This window comes from Canis aureus, chromosome 3 (genome assembly GCF_053574225.1).
Source record: "Canis aureus isolate CA01 chromosome 3, VMU_Caureus_v.1.0, whole genome shotgun sequence".
NCBI classification, from domain to species: domain Eukaryota; kingdom Metazoa; phylum Chordata; class Mammalia; order Carnivora; family Canidae; genus Canis; species Canis aureus.
In genome coordinates, this window is record NC_135613.1 from 31,561,461 (window position 1) to 31,580,431 (window position 18,971).

General features: G+C 60.3%; 2 protein-coding genes across 15 annotated transcripts in view; one reads left to right on the forward strand and one right to left on the reverse strand.

Moving 5' to 3' along the window:
• The window catches only part of MMEL1 (membrane metalloendopeptidase like 1), a 32,571-nt gene extending 18,261 nt beyond the window's left edge, over window positions 1-14,310 (forward strand). For 6 of the 14 annotated variants that reach the window (XM_077891533.1, XM_077891521.1, XM_077891528.1 and 3 more), the window contains 21 exons: window positions 423-482; window positions 1,454-1,615; window positions 1,828-1,947; window positions 2,594-2,689; window positions 3,017-3,156; window positions 3,719-3,784; window positions 5,122-5,256; window positions 5,346-5,435; window positions 7,077-7,213; window positions 7,581-7,674; window positions 8,978-9,106; window positions 9,616-9,714; window positions 10,172-10,255; window positions 10,622-10,725; window positions 10,882-11,033; window positions 11,435-11,554; window positions 12,447-12,580; window positions 12,698-12,763; window positions 13,322-13,417; window positions 13,776-13,852; window positions 13,937-14,310. In XM_077891533.1, coding sequence (XP_077747659.1) covers window positions 423-482; window positions 1,454-1,615; window positions 1,828-1,947; window positions 2,594-2,689; window positions 3,017-3,156; window positions 3,719-3,784; window positions 5,122-5,256; window positions 5,346-5,435; window positions 7,077-7,213; window positions 7,581-7,674; window positions 8,978-9,106; window positions 9,616-9,714; window positions 10,172-10,255; window positions 10,622-10,725; window positions 10,882-11,033; window positions 11,435-11,554; window positions 12,447-12,580; window positions 12,698-12,763; window positions 13,322-13,417; window positions 13,776-13,852; window positions 13,937-14,036 — 2,261 coding nt within the window. In that variant the 3' untranslated portion in view covers window positions 14,037-14,310. Of the gene's footprint in view, window positions 1-422; window positions 483-1,453; window positions 1,616-1,827; window positions 1,948-2,593; window positions 2,690-3,016; window positions 3,157-3,718; window positions 3,785-5,121; window positions 5,257-5,345; window positions 5,436-7,076; window positions 7,214-7,580; window positions 7,675-8,977; window positions 9,107-9,615; window positions 9,715-10,171; window positions 10,256-10,621; window positions 10,726-10,881; window positions 11,034-11,434; window positions 11,555-12,446; window positions 12,581-12,697; window positions 12,764-13,321; window positions 13,418-13,731; window positions 13,853-13,936 lie in introns of all 14 variants that reach the window. The other 8 variants (XM_077891529.1, XM_077891527.1, XM_077891523.1 and 5 more) reach the window with 8 other exon arrangements.
• A 515-nt stretch (window positions 14,311-14,825) lies between these two features.
• Window positions 14,826-18,967, reverse strand: PRXL2B (peroxiredoxin like 2B; the record flags this gene model as incomplete). The annotated part of the gene is made up of 6 exons (XM_077882980.1): window positions 14,826-15,006; window positions 15,449-15,567; window positions 15,856-15,931; window positions 16,027-16,090; window positions 18,007-18,058; window positions 18,616-18,967. Coding segments are annotated over 6 exons (690 nt in total), but the record flags the coding sequence as incomplete, so codon positions are not given.
• Between the last annotated feature and the right edge of the window lie 4 nt (window positions 18,968-18,971).

The following is an 18,971-nucleotide window of genomic DNA, read 5'->3' on the forward strand; positions in this document are numbered from 1 at the left end:
TTATACAACCAGCTAGTTCCAGGTAGGAGGGTTGGGGTGGGGGGCACAGTGTGCAGAGGTCAGCAGCACAGGCAGGCTGCCTGGAGGAGGTGGCAGGGGTGAGAGCTGGCTGGCAGTAGGCAGGACAGTAGAATGGCCAGCTTCAGTCTTGGGGACCCAGGGCAGCTATGGGAGTCCGTGGAGGCAGAGGGTGACTCCCAGGTCACAGCAGGGTTAAGCCAGCGTGAGGCTCACCCTTACATAAGGCCCCAATCCTGGGTCTCCTGGGGAGGACGTGACTTCAGGGCCCCAGGCTGGACTTCCCACCCCGCCCCCCCGGGGCTAGGGGTTTGAGGCCTGGCCCTGCCTACCCCAGACAACTCCCCCGCTGCACCCCATCCTACTCCACCTCGCCACTGGCTCACACCATGTCTTGCCTACAGCCATCCAAGAGCCCAAGGAGATGGGCGAAATCTGCACCACCCCTGGCTGTGTGATAGCGGGTAAGCCCCCTTCCCCACACTTCTGCAGCCCTGCCGGGGGGGGGGGGGAGTTCCCGGGATGCTAGCGCAGAGCCCCCCACCCTCAAAGGGAGCCACTTCAAGAAGTGGCATGGGGAATGGTGGGCAGACCCTAACCCTGCCTGCAGGTGGGGTCTCTGCAATGGGTGAGGAAAGCTGGTGTGCCCCCCAGGCAGCCACCCTGCCCTGGTGGATGTCCCTGTGAGGAGAAGGATGGTAATCCGCTACAGGGTCTCCTTCCTACAGTTACAGAAAAGTCACATGAACATACGAGCATCCTCCCACGAATTTGTCATAAAATTGGAGTCCATGTGCTGCTATTTGCAGACTAAAAGAATGAAGGACCAACAGTGAAAACTAAGAAATGAGATTTTTTTTCTGCCCACATTGGGGGTGCGGACAGGCGTGGATGGGCACTCCATGCTGGTGCTTCCTGCCAGGCCGCAGCCAAGTGGGACAGAAGCAAAGGAGGGTCCCGGCTTGGAAGGTGGGGGGGCATCCACCGTGGCTGAGAGTCCTCAGTGGGAACCCTAGACCCCACTGACCCTGCACACTTGGGGTGCTAGGGGCAAAGCCATCCTCTCTAACTGCAGACAAACCCTGAGTGGAGGATAAGAACCGCCCTCCACCCCATAGTGAGTGGGCTCTGGGAGCAGGGCCACCAGCTGAGCACCTCCTGGGAGTCGGGCACTCCTGGTCATTGCCTCCCTCTAGACTGCTGGCGTCCCAGGTTTGCAAATGTGGAAGTGAAGGGCAGGACAGTCACAGGATTCCAGGTCATGCGGCTAATGAGTCATAGCCCTAGAACTTGCACCCTTGCCTCTGACTTCCCTGAGGCTCAGAGAGGGTGATTAACACTCCCAAGGGCACACAGCTCTGATGGAACATCTAATAGTCCATCAACTGCCCATAACCGGCTGCCCCCCTCCCTCTCCACCCGTCCCCACAAGCAGCCTCCAGGATCCTCCAGAACATGGACCCGTCCAGGGAGCCCTGTGAAGACTTCTACCAGTACGCATGCGGAGGCTGGCTGCGGCGCCACGTGATCCCCGAGACCAACTCCCGATACAGTGTCTTTGACATCCTCCGAGACGAGCTGGAGGTCATCCTCAAAGGTGAGAGCAGCTGCGACCTTGGGGGTGGAGCTGGGATGAGGCCAAGTACCTGCCTGGCTCAGGGGTGGCCGTGAGGTCAGTAGGGCCAGTGGGGCCGGGCTGCTGGGCCCGCCCTGGTCCAGTGGGCACAGTGCCCAGCCGGGGCAGAGGGACCACCTTTCGCTGAATGTTGGGGGGCGGTGCTGGGTGCTTTGACCTGGCTCTCCCAGCAGCTGCCTCGGGCCTCCATCCAGCTTCCCCTCTGCCCGCAGGGGTGCTAGAGAATGCCACCACCCAGGACAGGCCGGCTGTGCAGAAGGCCAAGATGCTGTACCGCTCCTGCATGAACCAGAGTGAGTGGAGGGGTGTGGGGGTGGGGAGGGCAGCTCCAGGACCCACAGCCCCTGCAGCACAGCACGAAGCAGTGGATGCCACTCAGGAATCAGGCCAGAGCGGCTGTGCTCCCACCTGACCACTGGGTGCAGCCTCCCCTGAGGACCCAGACTTACTGCTGGCTCCCTGTCATCCTATTGACACACTGACCCCAGACGCGGGCCACAGTATCCAAGCAGGAGGAAAACAGTGAGGATCCCACCTCGCAGCCCCTGTCTCCCTCCTCCCCCCCTTCACCTTATTTTCGACTGAAGTTCCAAAACTCCCTGCTGAAGTGTGGAAGCATCGCTGCCCTGGAGGAGCTGTTCCCTTTCTGTCCAGAGGGCTCGGTCAGCCCCATGCCAGAGCTCCTCTACCCCATCCCCTGCCCACAACACCTACTGGGCACCCCAGGGAGCACTCCCAGGCCACAGGGCCCCCCAGGCTGGCCTGCTGGCCCCCTCCCACACTCTGTGACCTGCCAGCCCATCTGCTTCCACCCACCCCAGACCCTGTCACAGCTGCACCGTCTGATGGGGTCGGCTTGCAGTGTCCCTGCGGGTCCGTGGGAAGGTGGATGCCACCCCCACTGGGCATCTGGGTGAGTGACCCCTCCTTTCCTCTCAGGCGTGATAGAGAAACGAGACTCACAGCCCCTGCTAAACATCCTGGACGTGATGGGAGGCTGGCCAGTGACCATGGATAAGTGGAACCAGAGTGTAGGTAAGGCCAGGGCCTGGTGGCTGCCTCACCTTGCAGACAGGTGGACACCCTCGAGGTTCCTTGTAGCCAAGCCCTTGGAGGCTCATGCTGGCAAGCGTGTACCAGCTGCGAGTGGGCTCCCGTGGCTGGATGCCCCACTGCTACAGAGGGTGACCCTTCCAGACCCCCCAGGTGGGGGAGAGGCTGCCAGGTGCCCCAGGTGGACTGTTCCCAGGGACCCCCAAGCATGCTTGCCACCATGAGCCAGGCGGGGGCTCCGATGTCCCTCGCATTCTGGGTTCTGGAGACTGGGATGGACTCTCAGACGAGGGCCTGGTTGCTCTCCAGCCCGAGGCACTGACTCCCCAGGCCCCAAGTGGGAGCTGGAGCAGCAGCTGGCCTTGATGAACACACAGTTCAACAGGCGTGTCCTCATTGACCTCTTCATCTGGAACGATGACCAGAATTCTAGCCGGCATATCATCTACGTACGAGGGGCACCGGGGTCCAAGTTAGGCTGGGTCCCTCGTGCCCTGCTGGGGGTGCTCGCAGGGCAGTGGAGGGCTGGCCAGGGCTGGGGTTGGGGGGTGGGGGAGCTCTAGGGGTGTTCCCAGGGCCTTGCTCCTGTGACCTGCTCACGGACACCTGCCACCCAACGAACCGGGTCAGGTCAGGGGAGCTAGCCTGTGGGCCAAGCTGCTTCCTCAGGACCGTCTGGCTGGGCCTTTGGCACCAGGGCACGAAGACTGGCCTCAGAAAGCTGCCACTGGCCACGGCTAGGCCACATCTTTCTGGGAGGGCAAGGGTGCCATGAGGCTGTGCAGGTAGCCCAGCACCCCCTCAGGTGAGCCCTCACAGCCCTCCGCCTGTCACAGAGCAGGGCTGGGTGGGAGAGCCAGGGCCTGCACGCAGTGGTGCATCCCCCTTCCCAGAAGATCCCGTGTTACCACTGGGCACAGTTTACGGGGAATGGAGAGAGCTGCTGTCCTCCTCAGCCAGGCTGTGGGGCCTCGGCTCCTTGCCCGGGGTTCACACCCTCTGTGTCTCCAGATAGACCAGCCCACCTTGGGCATGCCATCCAGAGAGTACTATTTCAACGAGGGCAGCAACCGGAAGGTGAGTCAGGCTGGCCCCCGGCCCCAATGCTTTCCTGCCTGCCCCTCAGCCCTGACTTTCTCACTTGTCACTTGTGGGCCCCGCCACCCCCCTGTGATCCTTTCCCCTGGCGACCCCTTGACCCTTGTGGCCCACAGCTATCCTCTAAGAGCATGGACAGGGGGCTCCGAGGCTGCTGACAAGCTTAGTGTGGCCTTTGACATGACGAAAGGGACTGTCCCCAGATACCCCGCGCCACATGTGGGGTCAGACTCAGCTCTGCCTGTAGTCCTGAGGGCCATACCCTGCAGTGCAGGGCTGCCACGTAGGGCCTGCTAAGATCCAAGCACAGACCACCTGAGCCCAGAGATTGCTCCCTTAACCATCCTGCTCCTGCACCAAGGGAGGAGAGAGACAAGGAGCCAAGCAGGGGCAAGCCAAGGAGGAGGAAGAGCTGTGGAGCAGTCTATGACAGGTGGAAGCTGTGAAATGACCCACTGTGAGGAAGCAGTGCAGTGGGCCTCCTGGTGGAGGCAGGCTATGAGCTAGGCTGTGAAGAATGGGTCCAGACAGGAGAAAAGCCAGTGTGGCTGATGGAAGGAGTCCCAGGGTGGGGTAGTGGAACTGAGAAAACCAAACCAGGCAGTGGCAGGGATGCAGCATCTGGGCAGTCTCATGCCGGGTAGCAATGGACCAGACCAGGCAACTACAGGCCAGCCCAGCCCCAGGTGTCTGCCCACCTGATGCTGGAGGAGGTGGCCCCTGTGGCTCCTGCCTGCCATGAGGGAGCCCCTCCCAGGATGGGGCATGGGGAAAGCAAGTCTAGGGGGGGTGTACATCGTTGAGACCCACTTCCTGAGCCTCAGGCTGAGGCAAGCTTGACCGGGGCAGCGCACTCGACAGCCCCAGACTATGTGCGCCCAGTGCTTTATCCAAGACCACACAGACAGCAGATTAGGCCTCTGGTCCTGCAGGAGCCCAGGTGCACGGGGTGAAGTGCCTGGAAGCAATGGAGCGGGGAGTGCAGCTCTGAGCTGTTGGGCATGGCTTCACCTATAGCCAAACACACAGGGAAGGTTGGAGGAAGCAAGCCTGCTCTGCCCAGAGCTCTGGCTCCCATGCAGCCTTGTCCAGGAGTGTGAGTGGCAGCTGAGGCCCCAGTCTGGGAGGGTACGGACAGTCTGGAGGGCCCCATCCCGGGGCTCCCTGGGCCCTGCCATCACCTGCTAGCTGAGACTGGCCCCGTGAGCATCCTGGTGGGCTCCTTCATGTCATACACCCACCCCCACCCCACAGAAAGCTCCATGGGGCCAAGGTGGCCGAGGCTGCCAGACTCTGTTCTGCCTCCTTTGGTGCAGGTGCGGGAAGCCTACCTGCAGTTCATGATGTCGGTGGCCATGATGCTGCGGGCAGACATGAACCTCCCAGAGAACAGCTACCTGGTGCGGGAGGACATGGTGCAGGTGCTGGAGCTGGAGACGCAGCTGGCAAACGTGAGGCCATGGCCCAAGTGTGGGGGCAGGGACCCTGGGCCCTGGCTGCCCCTTACCCAGTATGACCACCTGCCCCCTCCCCTGTGCAGGCCACGGCCCCCCAGGAGGAGAGGCACGATGTCACTGCCCTATATCATAGGATGGGCCTGAAGGAACTCCAGAGCAAGTTTAGCCTGAAGGTAAGTCCTCACCCCCCAACATGGCCCTGCCTCTGTCAAGCCTCAGGCTCTGCCCTACCCTGAAGCAGCCACCACCCTGACTTCTCCCACCACAAGACACAACATCAGAACCAGACAGTTCGCTCACTTGCACAAGGCTTCTCTTGTTCTATGTTTTGTAGGTGAGATTACATCTCACCGTCATTATACCCCATCTCGCTGGGCATCGTGCAAGCTTTCACTCCTGACTGCTGTGTATACACTCTAAGAACATGCAACAGTTATGCCCCTGCCGTACTCTTGTTAGGCCTCTGGGTCAGATCCAGACTCCACGTCTGGAATCTTCTGAATAATGTGGCTATGCTCATTCTTGTGCATGTCTTTTGAGGTGCACTGCTGTTGGGTATCCACCTAGGAATGAGATGGCCAGGTCACAGAACACACATACGTTCAACTTTAACAGATAACACCAAACCTTTTCCTCTGAATCATTGTAGAGTTGCTGTCCCCAACAGCAATGTATGAAACGTCCCCTTAAGATGCTTTATATATCTTCCACTAGATTTATTCTTAGCCGTTTGGTTTTTTTATACTGTTATGAAGGGCCTCATTTCATAGTGTATCTTCATATTCTTTGTTGCTAGCATAGATTCTGACCTCATATACAGCTATTTTACTCAGTGCACATATTAGTTCTGATAGGTTATCTATAGGTCCTTTCAGATTTTATGCACATGAAATCATGTCCTTTGTGAGCAATGGCTTTTATTTCTTCCCTTTTCAACCCTTACTGATTTTATTTCACTTACTTGTCCTACTGAACTGGCAGGGACACTCAACACAGTGCTAACATCAGAATAGTAGACAACTTGTTTCTATAAGCCTGCAACATTGCACCGTCTTTATGTTTTCTGTGGACATGTTTGTTTCTGTTGTTGCTGTTGTATGCAAATTCCCTTCATCAGATTATTGAATTTACCTTCTATTTTCTAGTTTGCTAAGCGTTTTTATCATGAACAGATGGCAAAATTTATTTAATGTCTTTCTTTCTGCATCCATTAAAATTAGGATGTGATTTTCCTGCTTTATCCAGTTATCATGGTGAATTATAGGACTCAATTTTCAAATGTTACATCAAACTTGAATTCCTTGAATAAATCTAAGTTGGCTGTGATGTACCTTCTTCCTTGTGACATCCTTATTTGGGTATTAAAGTTATTCTTGCCTCATAAATCCAATTGAGAAGAGTATTCTCTTTTCTCTGGGAAATTTGAGTAGGTTGGCAGTATGTCTTCCTTAAATGTCAGCATCCACTGGAATAACCAGATGGGTCTGGAAATTTCTACGTGGGAATAATTCAAATTAAAGATAATTTTATTATCTTTATTATCTATAAGACTGTATTTGCTCTTCTTTGGTCATTCTTCTAAGTTGCATTTTTTTTTTCAAGAATTTTTCCACCACACTGAAGTCTTTAAATACATTGGCATAATATTTGTCATCTGTAGGCTAATGTCACTCACCCTTTCCCTGATTCTGATCATCTGTGTCTTCTCTCTTACTCTCTGGATATTCTTTGGTGGGAGCTGGGTTTCTTAGATACCTAGGAGCTATGTCTACCTCTCTGTCTCTCCCTCTTTCTCCCCACACCCTCCTTCCCAGGGGTTTAACTGGACCCTCTTCATACAATCTGTGCTGTCCTCTGTCAAAATCAAACTGTTGCCAGATGAAGAAGTGGTGGTCTATGGCATCCCCTACCTTCAGAACCTTGAAGAAATCATCGATGTCTACTCAGCCAGGTGAGGCCCAGGGAGGGTCCCCAGAGGCTTCAGCATCCCTGCCACCCCCATCCCCACCCCTGCAGCTTCTCCTCACTGGAAAAGACCCCAGGGAGCATTTACTCTGGGATGAAGGGCATGAGCAGGTAAATGTTAGTGGCCAACAGAGCCTTAGTGAGATATGTGAACCCTCCTTGAGGTGTCCAGCATCCAGGAACAGAGAGGCTGTATCTGGGGGTTGTCCTAGAGGCTTTCTCCACCACCTTGCTTGCAGTGAGCTCCCTGCTTGGCATAGAACCTGTCAACCAAGGACCCATAAGCCAAATCACCTCTCTGGGTACATACCACTCACCTGTTCTATACCCCAACCTCTGCCTCCTGCCCACAGGACCATGCAGAACTACCTGGTCTGGCGCCTGGTGCTGGACCGCATTAGTAGCCTGAGCCAGCGATTCAAGGACGCACGGGCAAACTACCGCAAGGTGAGTGAGACCGCACAGCGGCTGCTCCTGTCCTGCCCTGTCATTTGTTTGCCTAGGACTTTGGCACTGAGCACTTACTATGAGCCAAAGACCAAGGTTCACACTGGGGTCAGAGCCATGAGACTAACAAGGTACCTGCCCTCTTGGGGCAGTTGGCAAACTGAAGATCTGCTCTTTGAAAAGCAACAAGTATGACATAAGAGGAAGGGACAGGACACGGAGAGCCTCTCTCTGCGACGGTGACATTGGAGACCTTGAGTCAACAATGGCCAAGACACAAAGAGGCTGAGGGCAGATTCCCAAGGCAAGACCACCCCAGAGCCACATAAGGGGAGGAAAGAGCTGATTTCAGGGAGAGAGATGGGGGCCAGGAATCACGGGACTTAGCAGAGCACAGATTCCACATGCCGTGAAAGCCACTGGGGTGTTAAGAGCAGGAGCCACAGTCTGGTGTCCTGCTTGTGTGGTCACTCTGGTTGCTCTGGGGGTAGGGTGCAATCAGGGCAGAGGCAGGGGACCCCCTGGGAAGCCATGTGATCTGGAGGGTGGTTCTGGGACAATGATCAGTGGGACGTGGAATCAGAGTGGAGACAAGTGCCATCATCCAGATGGGGTGACCGGTTGGACCAGGGCATTGGCAGCAGAATGAGATGCCTACAGCAGAGAGTTGAGGGACAAATATAGGGGATGATGGGTGAGGGAGTCAGGGAGACTTTGTGCTTCTTCACTAGAGAAATGGGACAGGCAGGAGTCCTCCAACACATCAGGAAAATGTGGCAGAGCAGCTTGGGGCCAGTCAGGACCCCCACTTTGCGATGTTGGGTTGGGGTTGGAGACACTACTAACCAAGCATCTCCACCTTGGTGATGGGAAAATTGGGGCCCAGAGAACTGGTGGCTGCAGCTAAGCTGGACATGGCCCCCAGGGCCTCCAGAGTCAACTCCAGCCTGTGCTATGGGATGGGGCTGGAGTCCTGAAGGTCAGAATCCGGCTGGACAGTCATGCCAGGGTGGCAAGAACAGGAGGCAAGGAGGCACTTGTCACTGAAAAGGGCCCTACCACTGCCCTGGGGTAAAGGCCCAACACGGAGCCTGTGTTGGGAGCCCTCCCCACAGCCATCCCACCTGTACTCTCGGTCCTGCCCACACCCATGGCTGGCATTCAGAGGGCAGTCTGAGGTAATCTGTGCACCACCACCACCACCCCCACTGGCTCCTGGGCGCCCTGAGGCTGAGGACAGGGAAGCAGATGTTGGGAAATGCAGCAATGAGTGAATGAATGAATGGCTGACCGGCCGCCACAGGCGCTGTACGGCACAACCGTGGAAGAGGTGCGCTGGCGAGAGTGTGTTAGCTACGTCAACAGCAACATGGAGAGCGCTGTGGGCTCCCTCTACGTCAGGGAGGCCTTCCCTGGAGACAGCAAGGACGCGGTGGGTGCTCGGCACTGGGACTGCTCCGCACCCCTGCCCATGGTCCATGGCCCAGGGCCAGGTGCATCCTCCCCGCAGGGACGCTGGCCTACAGTGGCGGGACCCGGGGGGGTGGGGGGGTGGTTACTGCATGCATCCCCACACCCCACATGGTGACTCCCAGCTCCCCATGTAGGAACCCCCAGGGCCCCCCAGCAGCATGTGTGTGCTCAGCGATTCTGGGGAGCACACATTTGCCCGGTGCCCCATCACATGGGGAGACCAGAGGCCCCCCCTCCAACCCTACAGGCCTGTCTGGGAAAAGGGACAGGTCACATAGGCTATGAGTCTAGGGGTGGTCAGGATCTAGGCCCACCCAGGAGGAAGCCCAGCAGGCAGGACCCCTGTATCAGTGGGGATCATTCCTCATCCCCAACCCCAACACCACAGCAGGGACGGGGCTTTGGACCAGACCCCTGCAGCGACCCCGGAGCTGGTCATGCAGGACAAGGGCCATGCACTCCCCCCAGGTCAGAGAGCTCATCGACAAGGTACGGGCGGTATTCGTGGAGACCCTGGATGAGCTGGGCTGGATGGACGAGGAGTCCAAGAAGAAGGCCCAGGAGAAGGTGGGCGGGTGGCCGGAGCCCTGAAGTCAGGGCTTCCTGCTGGGAGAAGGCAGCCCCAGCATGGGGGCACAGAGATAAAGACGCCAAGGCTGGGTGTAGCTTGCTCAGAAAGGGGCTGTGGGCAGAAGCGGGACCAGAAGCCAAGTCTGGGAGACCCCCTAGCACCCCTGGGAAGGGGTGGGGGGTGGCCATAGCCTCAGAGCAATAGCCCCTCTGGGCCAGCATGACAAATGGAAGCTGAGCCGCTCTGCCCAGCCCTTGCCCCATCAGACCCCTGGCTGGCTGTCAGGCGCACGTTCGGCCTCGGGCTGAGCTGGTCCACATCTGTCCCCCTCACCCCAACCTGCAAGGAGGGGCCAAGTCCCTGAGCGCCTTACCCACATGGCAGTGAAGTGAGGGGCAGAGCCAGGACTCCCGTGGTGGGGCAGGCACAGACTGGCCCCCATGTCCTCCCTAGGCCATGAACATCCGCGAGCAGATTGGGTACCCAGACTACATTCTGGAGGAAAGAAACAAGCACCTGGACGAGGAGTACTCCAATGTGCGCCCCATCCCCAGCCAGGGGCCCTCAAAAGCCTCACCTATTCCCTTACCCCAGCCCGCCCTGCCCCTGAGCCAGCCCTGGGAACCATCAGCCTGCAATTCTGGGGCACGTGGCACTGTCACTGATACGGCCACCTTGCAGCAGAGGGCGGCGGCTCCTGAGTTGCCTGTTACCGAGGGGAAGCTACCGTTGGGAGGGAGGGAGTTACAAAAGTGCCCAGAGCCAGCATTGACACCCCCACCCCCATCTTCACCCAGAGCCCCTGGCCTTGTGCAAGACGGCCTGGTCAGTCCCAAGGCCAGTCCCTAGCCACTCTTACCTGCCCTGCCTGCACCCCCGGCAGTGACCACCCCTCTCTCATAGCTGAACTTCTCGGAGGACCAGTACTTTGAAAACGGTCTCCAGAACCTCAAGGCTGGCGCCCAGCGGAGCCTCAAGAAGCTGCGGGAGAAAGTAGACCAGAACCTGTGAGTGGGGACGGCAGGTGGGAGCCAGTGGGCTGGGCACCGGGCCGGACCCAGAGCCCCGCCGTGCCTTCCACTTTCGGGCTCAGGGTCAGGGGACTGCCCAGACCTTGCCCGGCCGTGGGCAGCACAGGTCTCATGGCATGGCCACTGGGACAGGGGCCCCAAGCAGGGGAGCCGCATTCAGCCAGCAGGGGGCCAGGACGGAGGACTCCCAGGCACGGGCTTGGGTGACCTGCCCGTTCATCACAGCTGGATCATTGGGGCGGCCGTGGTTAATGCATTCTACTCCCCGAACCGAAACCAAATAGGTACGTTCACCCTCTCTGTGACTGACCCCAGCCCCCAGCAGCCCCCACCCCTTCCTCCTGGGGGCCTCTACCGTCACCCCACCTGTGGGGCCAGTCCTCTGCTCTGGGAGCTGTGGGGCCACAGACCCCTGTCCCAGAGGCAGCAGAGGATGGTGGGAAGAGCTTGGATCTGCTGGGCCTGGCCCTGTGCATCTCAGCTGGAAGGGGGTGGGGGAGGTGGGGGGGAGTCAGAGCCCTGCCATGTCCCCTGAACAGTGTTCCCCGCTGGGATCCTACAGCCTCCTTTCTTCAGCAAACATCAGCCTCAGGCCTTGAACTTGAGGGGGGGTTGGTCAGAGCCCTGCCTCCCTGGACACTCACTCACAGCCCATCCCCACCATGTCCCATATTCCCCTGAGCAGTGTTCCCTGCTGGGATCCTACAGCCTCCATTCTTCAGCAAACATCAGCCTCAGGCCTTGAACTTCGGGGGCATTGGGATGGTGATTGGGCATGAGATCACCCACGGCTTTGACGACAACGGTAGGGAAGCACTGTGAAGAGTCAGCATGAGGCCGGCAGGTCACATGCCCACACTCCCCTCTCCACTGAGTGCTGGTCCTAACAGGGGACAGAGGGACAGGGGCTATGGGGCTGTCCATCCAACCCCTTCATGATGCAGGTAGGGATATGGAGGCCCAGGCATGGGAAGGATTTGCCAGGTGCCCAGGGAACCTCTGGTGGCAGAGCAGCTCTGAAGGGCTGGCGTGGCCCTAGACAGGCCTCTTGCTCTAGGTAGAGCCATGGAAGAGAGGATGCAAGGGCTCGAGTGCGCCATTTGCTGGCCACTCTCCTTCCTGAGCCTGTGACATGGACACAGTGACACTATATCCCGTGTACCTCTGAAGCTCCAGGACCTGGCCTGGAGCCTGACCTGGTGTCATTCTGGGGCAGCCAGCACATCTCCTCCAGTCCAGAGATGTGCTGACCTGACATTCCCACCTCCACCTATGGGGTGGGGACCCCTGCCCGGTCCTAGTGGCCTATGACCATACCCAGGGCTCCAGCTGCAACCCAGGGAGGCTGCTTTCCTACAGGGCTTGACCACTGGGACCTTCTGAGGGCAGCCTCGTGTGCCCCCCTTACCTGGGGTTCAGAGGGTCTGGACATCACCCCAAGGGTCATTACACCACCGCACCTTGGGGGTTCTGAGCCTGGAAACCCTGGACCCTCCCCTTGGGGGTGCTGCTAGACCACCCAAGCCCCCCTCCCAGCAGCCCTCCAACATCGTGCCAGCCCATCAAGCGGCGACACCCTTCAGGGCCCACACTCCCTGCTCCCATGAGAGCTCTAGATACTGGCTTCTGGGGGGACCGCGGGAGGCTGGCTGTGGCAGACGGGAGGCCGAGTGGGCAGCCCACCTGTGCCTGCCCAGGCCGTAACTTTGACAAGAATGGGAACATGCTGGATTGGTGGAGCAATTTCTCGGCCCAGCACTTCCGGGAGCAGTCGGAGTGCATGGTCCACCAGTACGGGAACTACTCCTGGGACCTGGCGGACAACCAAAACGTGAGTGCCCCTGCCGCCTCCGGGGACCGCTCCCCCAGCCCTGGCCTTCCCCCACTCCTGGACGTGGTCGGGGTGGGGAGCCCGGGGCTGCCCAGCCATCCCGGGTCCTGTTTGCAGGTGAACGGGTTCAGCACACTCGGGGAAAACATCGCCGACAACGGAGGGGTGCGGCAGGCATACAAGGTGGGTCCAGGCAGGGGCCCCCAGGACAGGCACTGCAGCGAGGCATACCCTGGAACCCTTCTCCGTGTGTCCCAGGGGCAGCAGGGCCCTGGGGGAGCCGGTGTGGCTGCAGGTGGGTGCACACTGCCATCCTGCCCACACTTAATCCTGACCTTAGCTGAGCCTCCCACCTCTGGGGGAGTCACTGTCCATCTCCAAGGGAGACAGTGACATTCGCAATGTACCCACTGGCCTCAGCGGTGCCCCGACACCCGTAGCCTCAGGCCCTGGCTCAGGAGCTCCTTGCAGGCGGGCACTGTGTAACAGTCTGTCTGAGCAGGGAGCCCCAACCCAGCCCAGCCAGCGGGGCACTGAGATGACCACTGGGCGATTCAGGTAGGGGGGCCAGCCCTGCAATGCTCAAAGGGCCTGAGGCCACAGAGGCAGGTCCTCTACCAGGAGTAGGCCGGGAGTCAGACTTCCACTCTCCCGGTCCTGAGGACCCTGGAGTCCCCGTGGGCTGGCGTGGCCCTGGGAGCAAGGCCAGGCCTGTGCCCAGCACCTGTTTGGCACCTGCAGGCTTACCTCAAGTGGATGGCAGAAGGCGGCAAGGACCAGCAGCTGCCAGGGCTGGGACTGACCTACAACCAGCTGTTCTTTATCAACTATGCCCAGGTAGGAGCCAGAGGCCCCACCCCACCTGCCTCTACTCACATCCCTGGAGCCTCCCGTGTGCAAACCAGAACTTACTGGCCTGGAAAGCTTCCTAGAGAGAAAGGATGGCAGGGGGTGGGAACGGAGTCAGGGGAGGGTTCAGCTGGAGCTGGAGCCTGCCTCCCGTGCCCGAGAAGGGGCAGCCTGGGACAGACCTGACTCCCTTGTGCCTAGAAAGAAATGAGACCACACGCCCGTCCCTGCCACCCCAGGGCCACCCCACCCCTACCTGGGTCCCCTCAGGGCCCCCCTTATTCCTCTGTCCCATTCCCCAGGCCCGCCCCCCAGTCCTGCAGCCATGCCCCTCGTGTGCCCACAGGTGTGGTGTGGGTCCTACCGGCCTGAGTTTGCCATACAGTCCATCAAGACCGACGTCCATAGCCCCCTGAAGTACAGGCAAGTGGCCCCTGCCTCCCCATGGGCAAGCCCCTACCCTACCCCATGCCCAGCAAGCTGACTCAGGGTCCCGGTTGCCCGCAGGGTGCTGGGCTCGCTGCAGAACCTGGCAGCCTTCTCGGAGGCCTTCCACTGTGCCCAGGGCAGCCCGATGCACCCGCACCAGCGATGCCGCGTCTGGTAGCCACGGGCAAGCCACTCTGCCATGGTCCACGCGCACCGGCCACAGGAGGCCAGGCATCCCTTCTGCGTGCAGCTGGAGCAGCGGGCCAGGCCAGCACGCATCCCACCCCGCGCCGCCTGGAGTGCAGCCGTGGCACCCCGGTTAAGCGGGGCCACCTGGTGCCCTCGGCGCCCCAGCCCTGTAGACGTGTTTAACTGTCTGTACCCACTCTCCAAAGTGTCCTTGTCAGCTGTCCACAAGCTTCAGACTTGAGCTAAGTAAACGCTTCAAAGAAGTCAGTGGCCTTGTCTGTTTAGGAGGGGCCCCAGGGGCAGGGGGTGGCCGTGCCCAGGGCAGTCAGCGCTGGCTCTGCCCACTGGCTGCTGGTGGCCTCGGGCAAAACAGCAGCCAGGTGGGGAAACAGCAGGGCACTCTGTAGAGGGAGGTCCACTCTTGATGCGTGACTCTCAGGGTCTCACTGCAGTGACCAGGATGCCCCCAGATACTGGTCCTCTGGGACCACCCATTCAGGTGAGAGGAGGGGCCATCTCCTCCCTGGAAGCCCAGTGGACAGGAGCACTGAGCCTGACCCTTCCATGCTGGGCTATCGCCTGGGGAGTTCCCAATCCCACCCTCAGACCCCTGACTCTCCTGTGCCACAGGCCTGAGGTCACCAGGGAGGCGGCAGGCACATTTCCAGCACTCCCCTACCCCCTCCCAGGGCAGCCTTCAGACCCCTAACTGCCCAGCTGGTCAGGGGGAAAACAACAGTAACAGAGACGGGGTGGCCGAAGACACAGAACTCAGAGCCAATGAAGAAACATAGTTTAATGCTCAGTGCCACCCCGGGACTCAGCAGAGCTTCATGCTCCAGTCCAGAGATTCCGGAGAGATTCTTCACAGCCAACTCCCAGCAGGCCTGGGGCAGCAGATGCCTTCCAGATCCTCAGACACCTCAGGGGGCTCACCTTGTGCACACCTGTCCATCACACTGTGCAGAGGCCCCATCAGGCCGGCCACACTCAAGGGCAGCTGCTCCCACCCACCAGAGGCCTGGGTCCCAAATGCTGGACACTACCCTCCATTCAGTCACAGGAGGGCAGCACCATGAACACACCAATGCTGGCTCTGGTCACCTGGTCATGCTGGCCCTCCCAAGGCTGAGAGGACAGGGGGCCCTTCTGCCCTCTGAGGAGGGCCCTGCTGTGCCAACCCAACTAGCCACCCTGCTCCGGTTCCCCACGGCTCCCAGCCCATTGTCTCTATACACTGGGGTGACAGTGACATCCTGGGCTGCCATGAACACAAAAATCACCTAACGCCTGCAAGGTCCAGCCTGACACCTGTCCATCCCCAGCGCTCAGCCCAGGGAGGTGGGGTGTGCCCAGTGGGCAGTTCTTAGCAGGCAGTGTCCTCCCCAGGCCCAAGCTCACCTGGGGTGACTCACTGGCACAGCCTTCCGCTGAGATGCCCAGGGCCTGCAAGATGCTCTCCCGGGGGACATAGTCGCCTGGCGAGTTCTGGACGAAGTGTAGCAACACTTTGTCACCACCTACAGCAGTGGGGAGGTGGTCAGGGTACCCCTGCATGCTGGGAGGAGGGGGACAGCCCTGGTGGTCTATGACTCTACCTGACTACTCAGACCAGTGACCCCACCCAGCTAAGTCAATACCAAGAACTGGGCCACCCCACAGAGAAGACTTGAAAGACCAACAAATCACATGAGGAGGAGAGGATCAGGGCACACCACCAAGTTCAGCAAGACCTCCCCACCTGCGGATGTGACCTTGGCACCCCAAGCAACCAGGCTCTGGCCCCTGACGTCCCTTCCCCAGCCCACCTTTGGTAACCACCAGTAGCCCCCCACTCTGCAGCAGGTCCCCAGACAGGTTCCCGTGGATGCCAACAGCTTTGGCCTAGAGGGAAGAAGGCAGGTCCAGGTCAACCCTAGAGGGAAGCCCCCCGCCCCAACCCCTGCCCCAGGTCTCACCCAGCTTTGGCCATCACCCACCTTGAGGGCCACATCGCGCACAGGCTTTCCCAGGGCAGCCGGCAAGATGCTCAAGCTGTTGTACCTGTGAAGACACAGCTGTCTTGGCCAGGCTCTGGCTTTTCTGTGAAGACATAGCCCCTTTGCCTGCTCCCAGCCTCCACAGGATGTGCAGAGCAGTCCACACAAGCAGGCTTTGCCTCCTCTCAGCAGGGACTCAGAGGCCACCAGGCAACCAAGCCAGCAACCAGCCCAGCCAGGGAATTCTTCTCCCCAGCAGAGGACTGGGGAATGTGCACTGGACCCCTGCCAGCAGGTTGAGCTTGCACTCAGCCCAGGACCTGACTTCTCTAAATGGAAAGGGAAAGAAACTGTCCATGGCCCAATGAGGAGGCTTATTGTTCTAGAGCTTGTCCTCAGCTAAGTCTCCAAAATAAACTGCCTTTGCTGTGGCCCAGCTGCGCTGCCTGGGGCCAGGAGCCCACGCTGGCTGTGGGGAGAGGGCTGCAGGGCTGGCTGTGCAGAGGGCAGGAGGTGACCAGATGCAGAAGTGCAAGGCAAAGGGAGGGGGATGCAGAGGCAGGAGGCGGGGCCTCAGTGGGGGTGGGGGTGGGGATGGGGGGGCACAGTTCCTCCTGCCCCACTGAGGGAGCCCGCAGTGCTGGCTGAGCAGGTTCTCCTGGCCTCTCCCCTCTCCCTCAGCATCCCCCACCCCGAGGTTGCTGTAGAGGTTGACCTGGAGCCCCTTCCCTGTCCTGACCTTAGCACCAGTACCCTGAGGTCACTACCTAATCCCGTTGCCAGGGGACACTGAGGGGGACAGCCTCAGTGCCAGGGAAGGATGCAGGCAGGGATGAAGTCCTGGGGCTGAAGTGGGGACTGCCCCCAGACCTGTGGGCCAAAGCCTCCCAGGGCTCAGAAGCGAGGTCCACCCCTGACCACTGCCCCCAGGACAACCAGCTCAGCCTCCCAGGTAGGGAGGGGGCAGGTGGGACCCAGGGCCTTGGGAGCCCACGCGAGGCCCCCGCGAGCCCCAGGGATGCCCCCACCCTGCACGGGCACCACGGTGTGCCCTACTTGGCATCAGCCACACAAAGGACTGCTGGCCCTTTCTCATTCCACATGGTCACTGGAAACCATTTTACAGAGAAATCACTGAACGGGGGAGTCCAGCGGTGGTTGTGCGGCCACGTTGCCATAATGGACACTCCCGGGCCTGAGATGTGCCTCAGGCCCCACCGGCTCATTCATCCAGCAGCACTTCCGGGGGGCAGCTCTGTGTCACCTGCAGGTCCTGCCAGGACCCTCCAGGGACCTTCCCTCTGCTGTGTGGCCTGGGGGCCCGCCAGGCCGGGGGGGGGGGGGGGAGCTGCTCCCCTCCCATCTCTGTGCCTCACCCTCAGGCCACGGACGTCCCCAGAGTACTTTCTGGGAGCTGGAGCCAGGCAGGGAAGGAAGGGGTGACACCTCGTGTCCACATGGGAACAGGCTGTAACCGTCCTGTCTACGGGGTGCTTGCTGTGGGCAGGCCAAGCCTCGGGGCTCCAGGGGCGGGGAAGAGAGAGGTTAGGTGGCCCGTCCAGGGCCACTGGGGACACGGCTACTCTGTGGCTGCGCTGTGCTCAAAACCCCCAGCCTGGCTCCAGTTTGGGCTCCAGAGGCCTGGGCCCCACAGAAGATTTGGGGTGTGTGGACTGGACCCCAGGCTGGGTGAGCCAGCGATTTGGCTCAGCTGGCACCTTACTCAGGCCAGGCAGCAAGCCGATGTACCATACAGGCTCCAAATGGGGCGCTATGGCCCCTGACTGGGGCACTAGGCTCCGGGCCCCTCCACAGCCTGCTGGGGGTAGGTCTTGGGCGAGAAGCCTAACCCACAGTCGTAACAGCACCTGGGAGAGAGCCCTGCAGAGGGATGGCTGGGCAGTGGATGCGGGCAGAGCCTGTGCCCAGGAAGAGGCAGCAGGGACAGGAGGAAGAAGCAGCAGACGCCCCCATGCTCACCGCTTGAAGCCCAGCTCCCTGTAGAACTGCTTGCTCTCATCCAGGTAAAGCTCTAGGAAGCAAAGGCCATGAGTGTGTCCTCAGGCCCATCCTCCCCTGGCCCCCCCTCCTGCATCCAGCCCCGTCTCCCCTTGTTTGCCACCCCACAGGACAAGGAGGAGAGAACAGAGTGTGCCCACTGTTCGGGGGGATGGAGGCCCAGAGGTAACAGGGAAAGGGAGCAGTGGGACTCCCCTGGACTCTGCCACTGGGCCCAGGGGTCTGTGAGGGCCTCTTCTGGGTACCGGGGAGAGGGGCTAGTACAGTGGGAGTGTGGGGGCAAGTTGCAACCTTGTCCCAGCTACTCCTCCATGCCCCTGGGCAAGACCTGTGGTGCTGATCGGAGGCCAGCATCACCCCTGAGTCCTGCCACCTGCACATGGGAGCGACATCCTGGCTGGGAGAATGCACTGAGGGCAACAGGTGGAGACCCCAGGAGAGATGACTGGAGATCCAGAGAGGGAAGGGTCAGGGTGGGGCAAGGAGGGGATGGTGGATGCGCCCAGCTTGGCCCAGGGTCTCAGGGTGGCTGGCGGGTTACAGTGAGAGGAGAGGGGGGGCGCCGGGCACCTCCTGCGAAGTAGCCACCGTCCAGGAACTCCTGCACGCCCAGGACCTCGGGGCCCACGCCCACCAGGCGCACGCCGTGCTGGTCCAGGAGCCCCCTGAGGCTGCTGAGGTCCCGGGCGATCCAGCGACACACTGAGCAGCCGAAGCGCCGCAGGCCGGCCACCACGCACGCCTGTTCCAGCCACAGAGTCCGCAGCTCCACGGCCTGCACGGGGTGGGAGGGGCGCCCTGGACCACCGCCCACGCAGGTCCGCGCCCGGGGCTGTGCGGCCCCCAGCGCCACCACTCTCCCGGGCACCCCCGCCACCCAGGCCGGCCGGGATGCCAACGCCAGGGTGCACGGGCAGGTGCAGGAG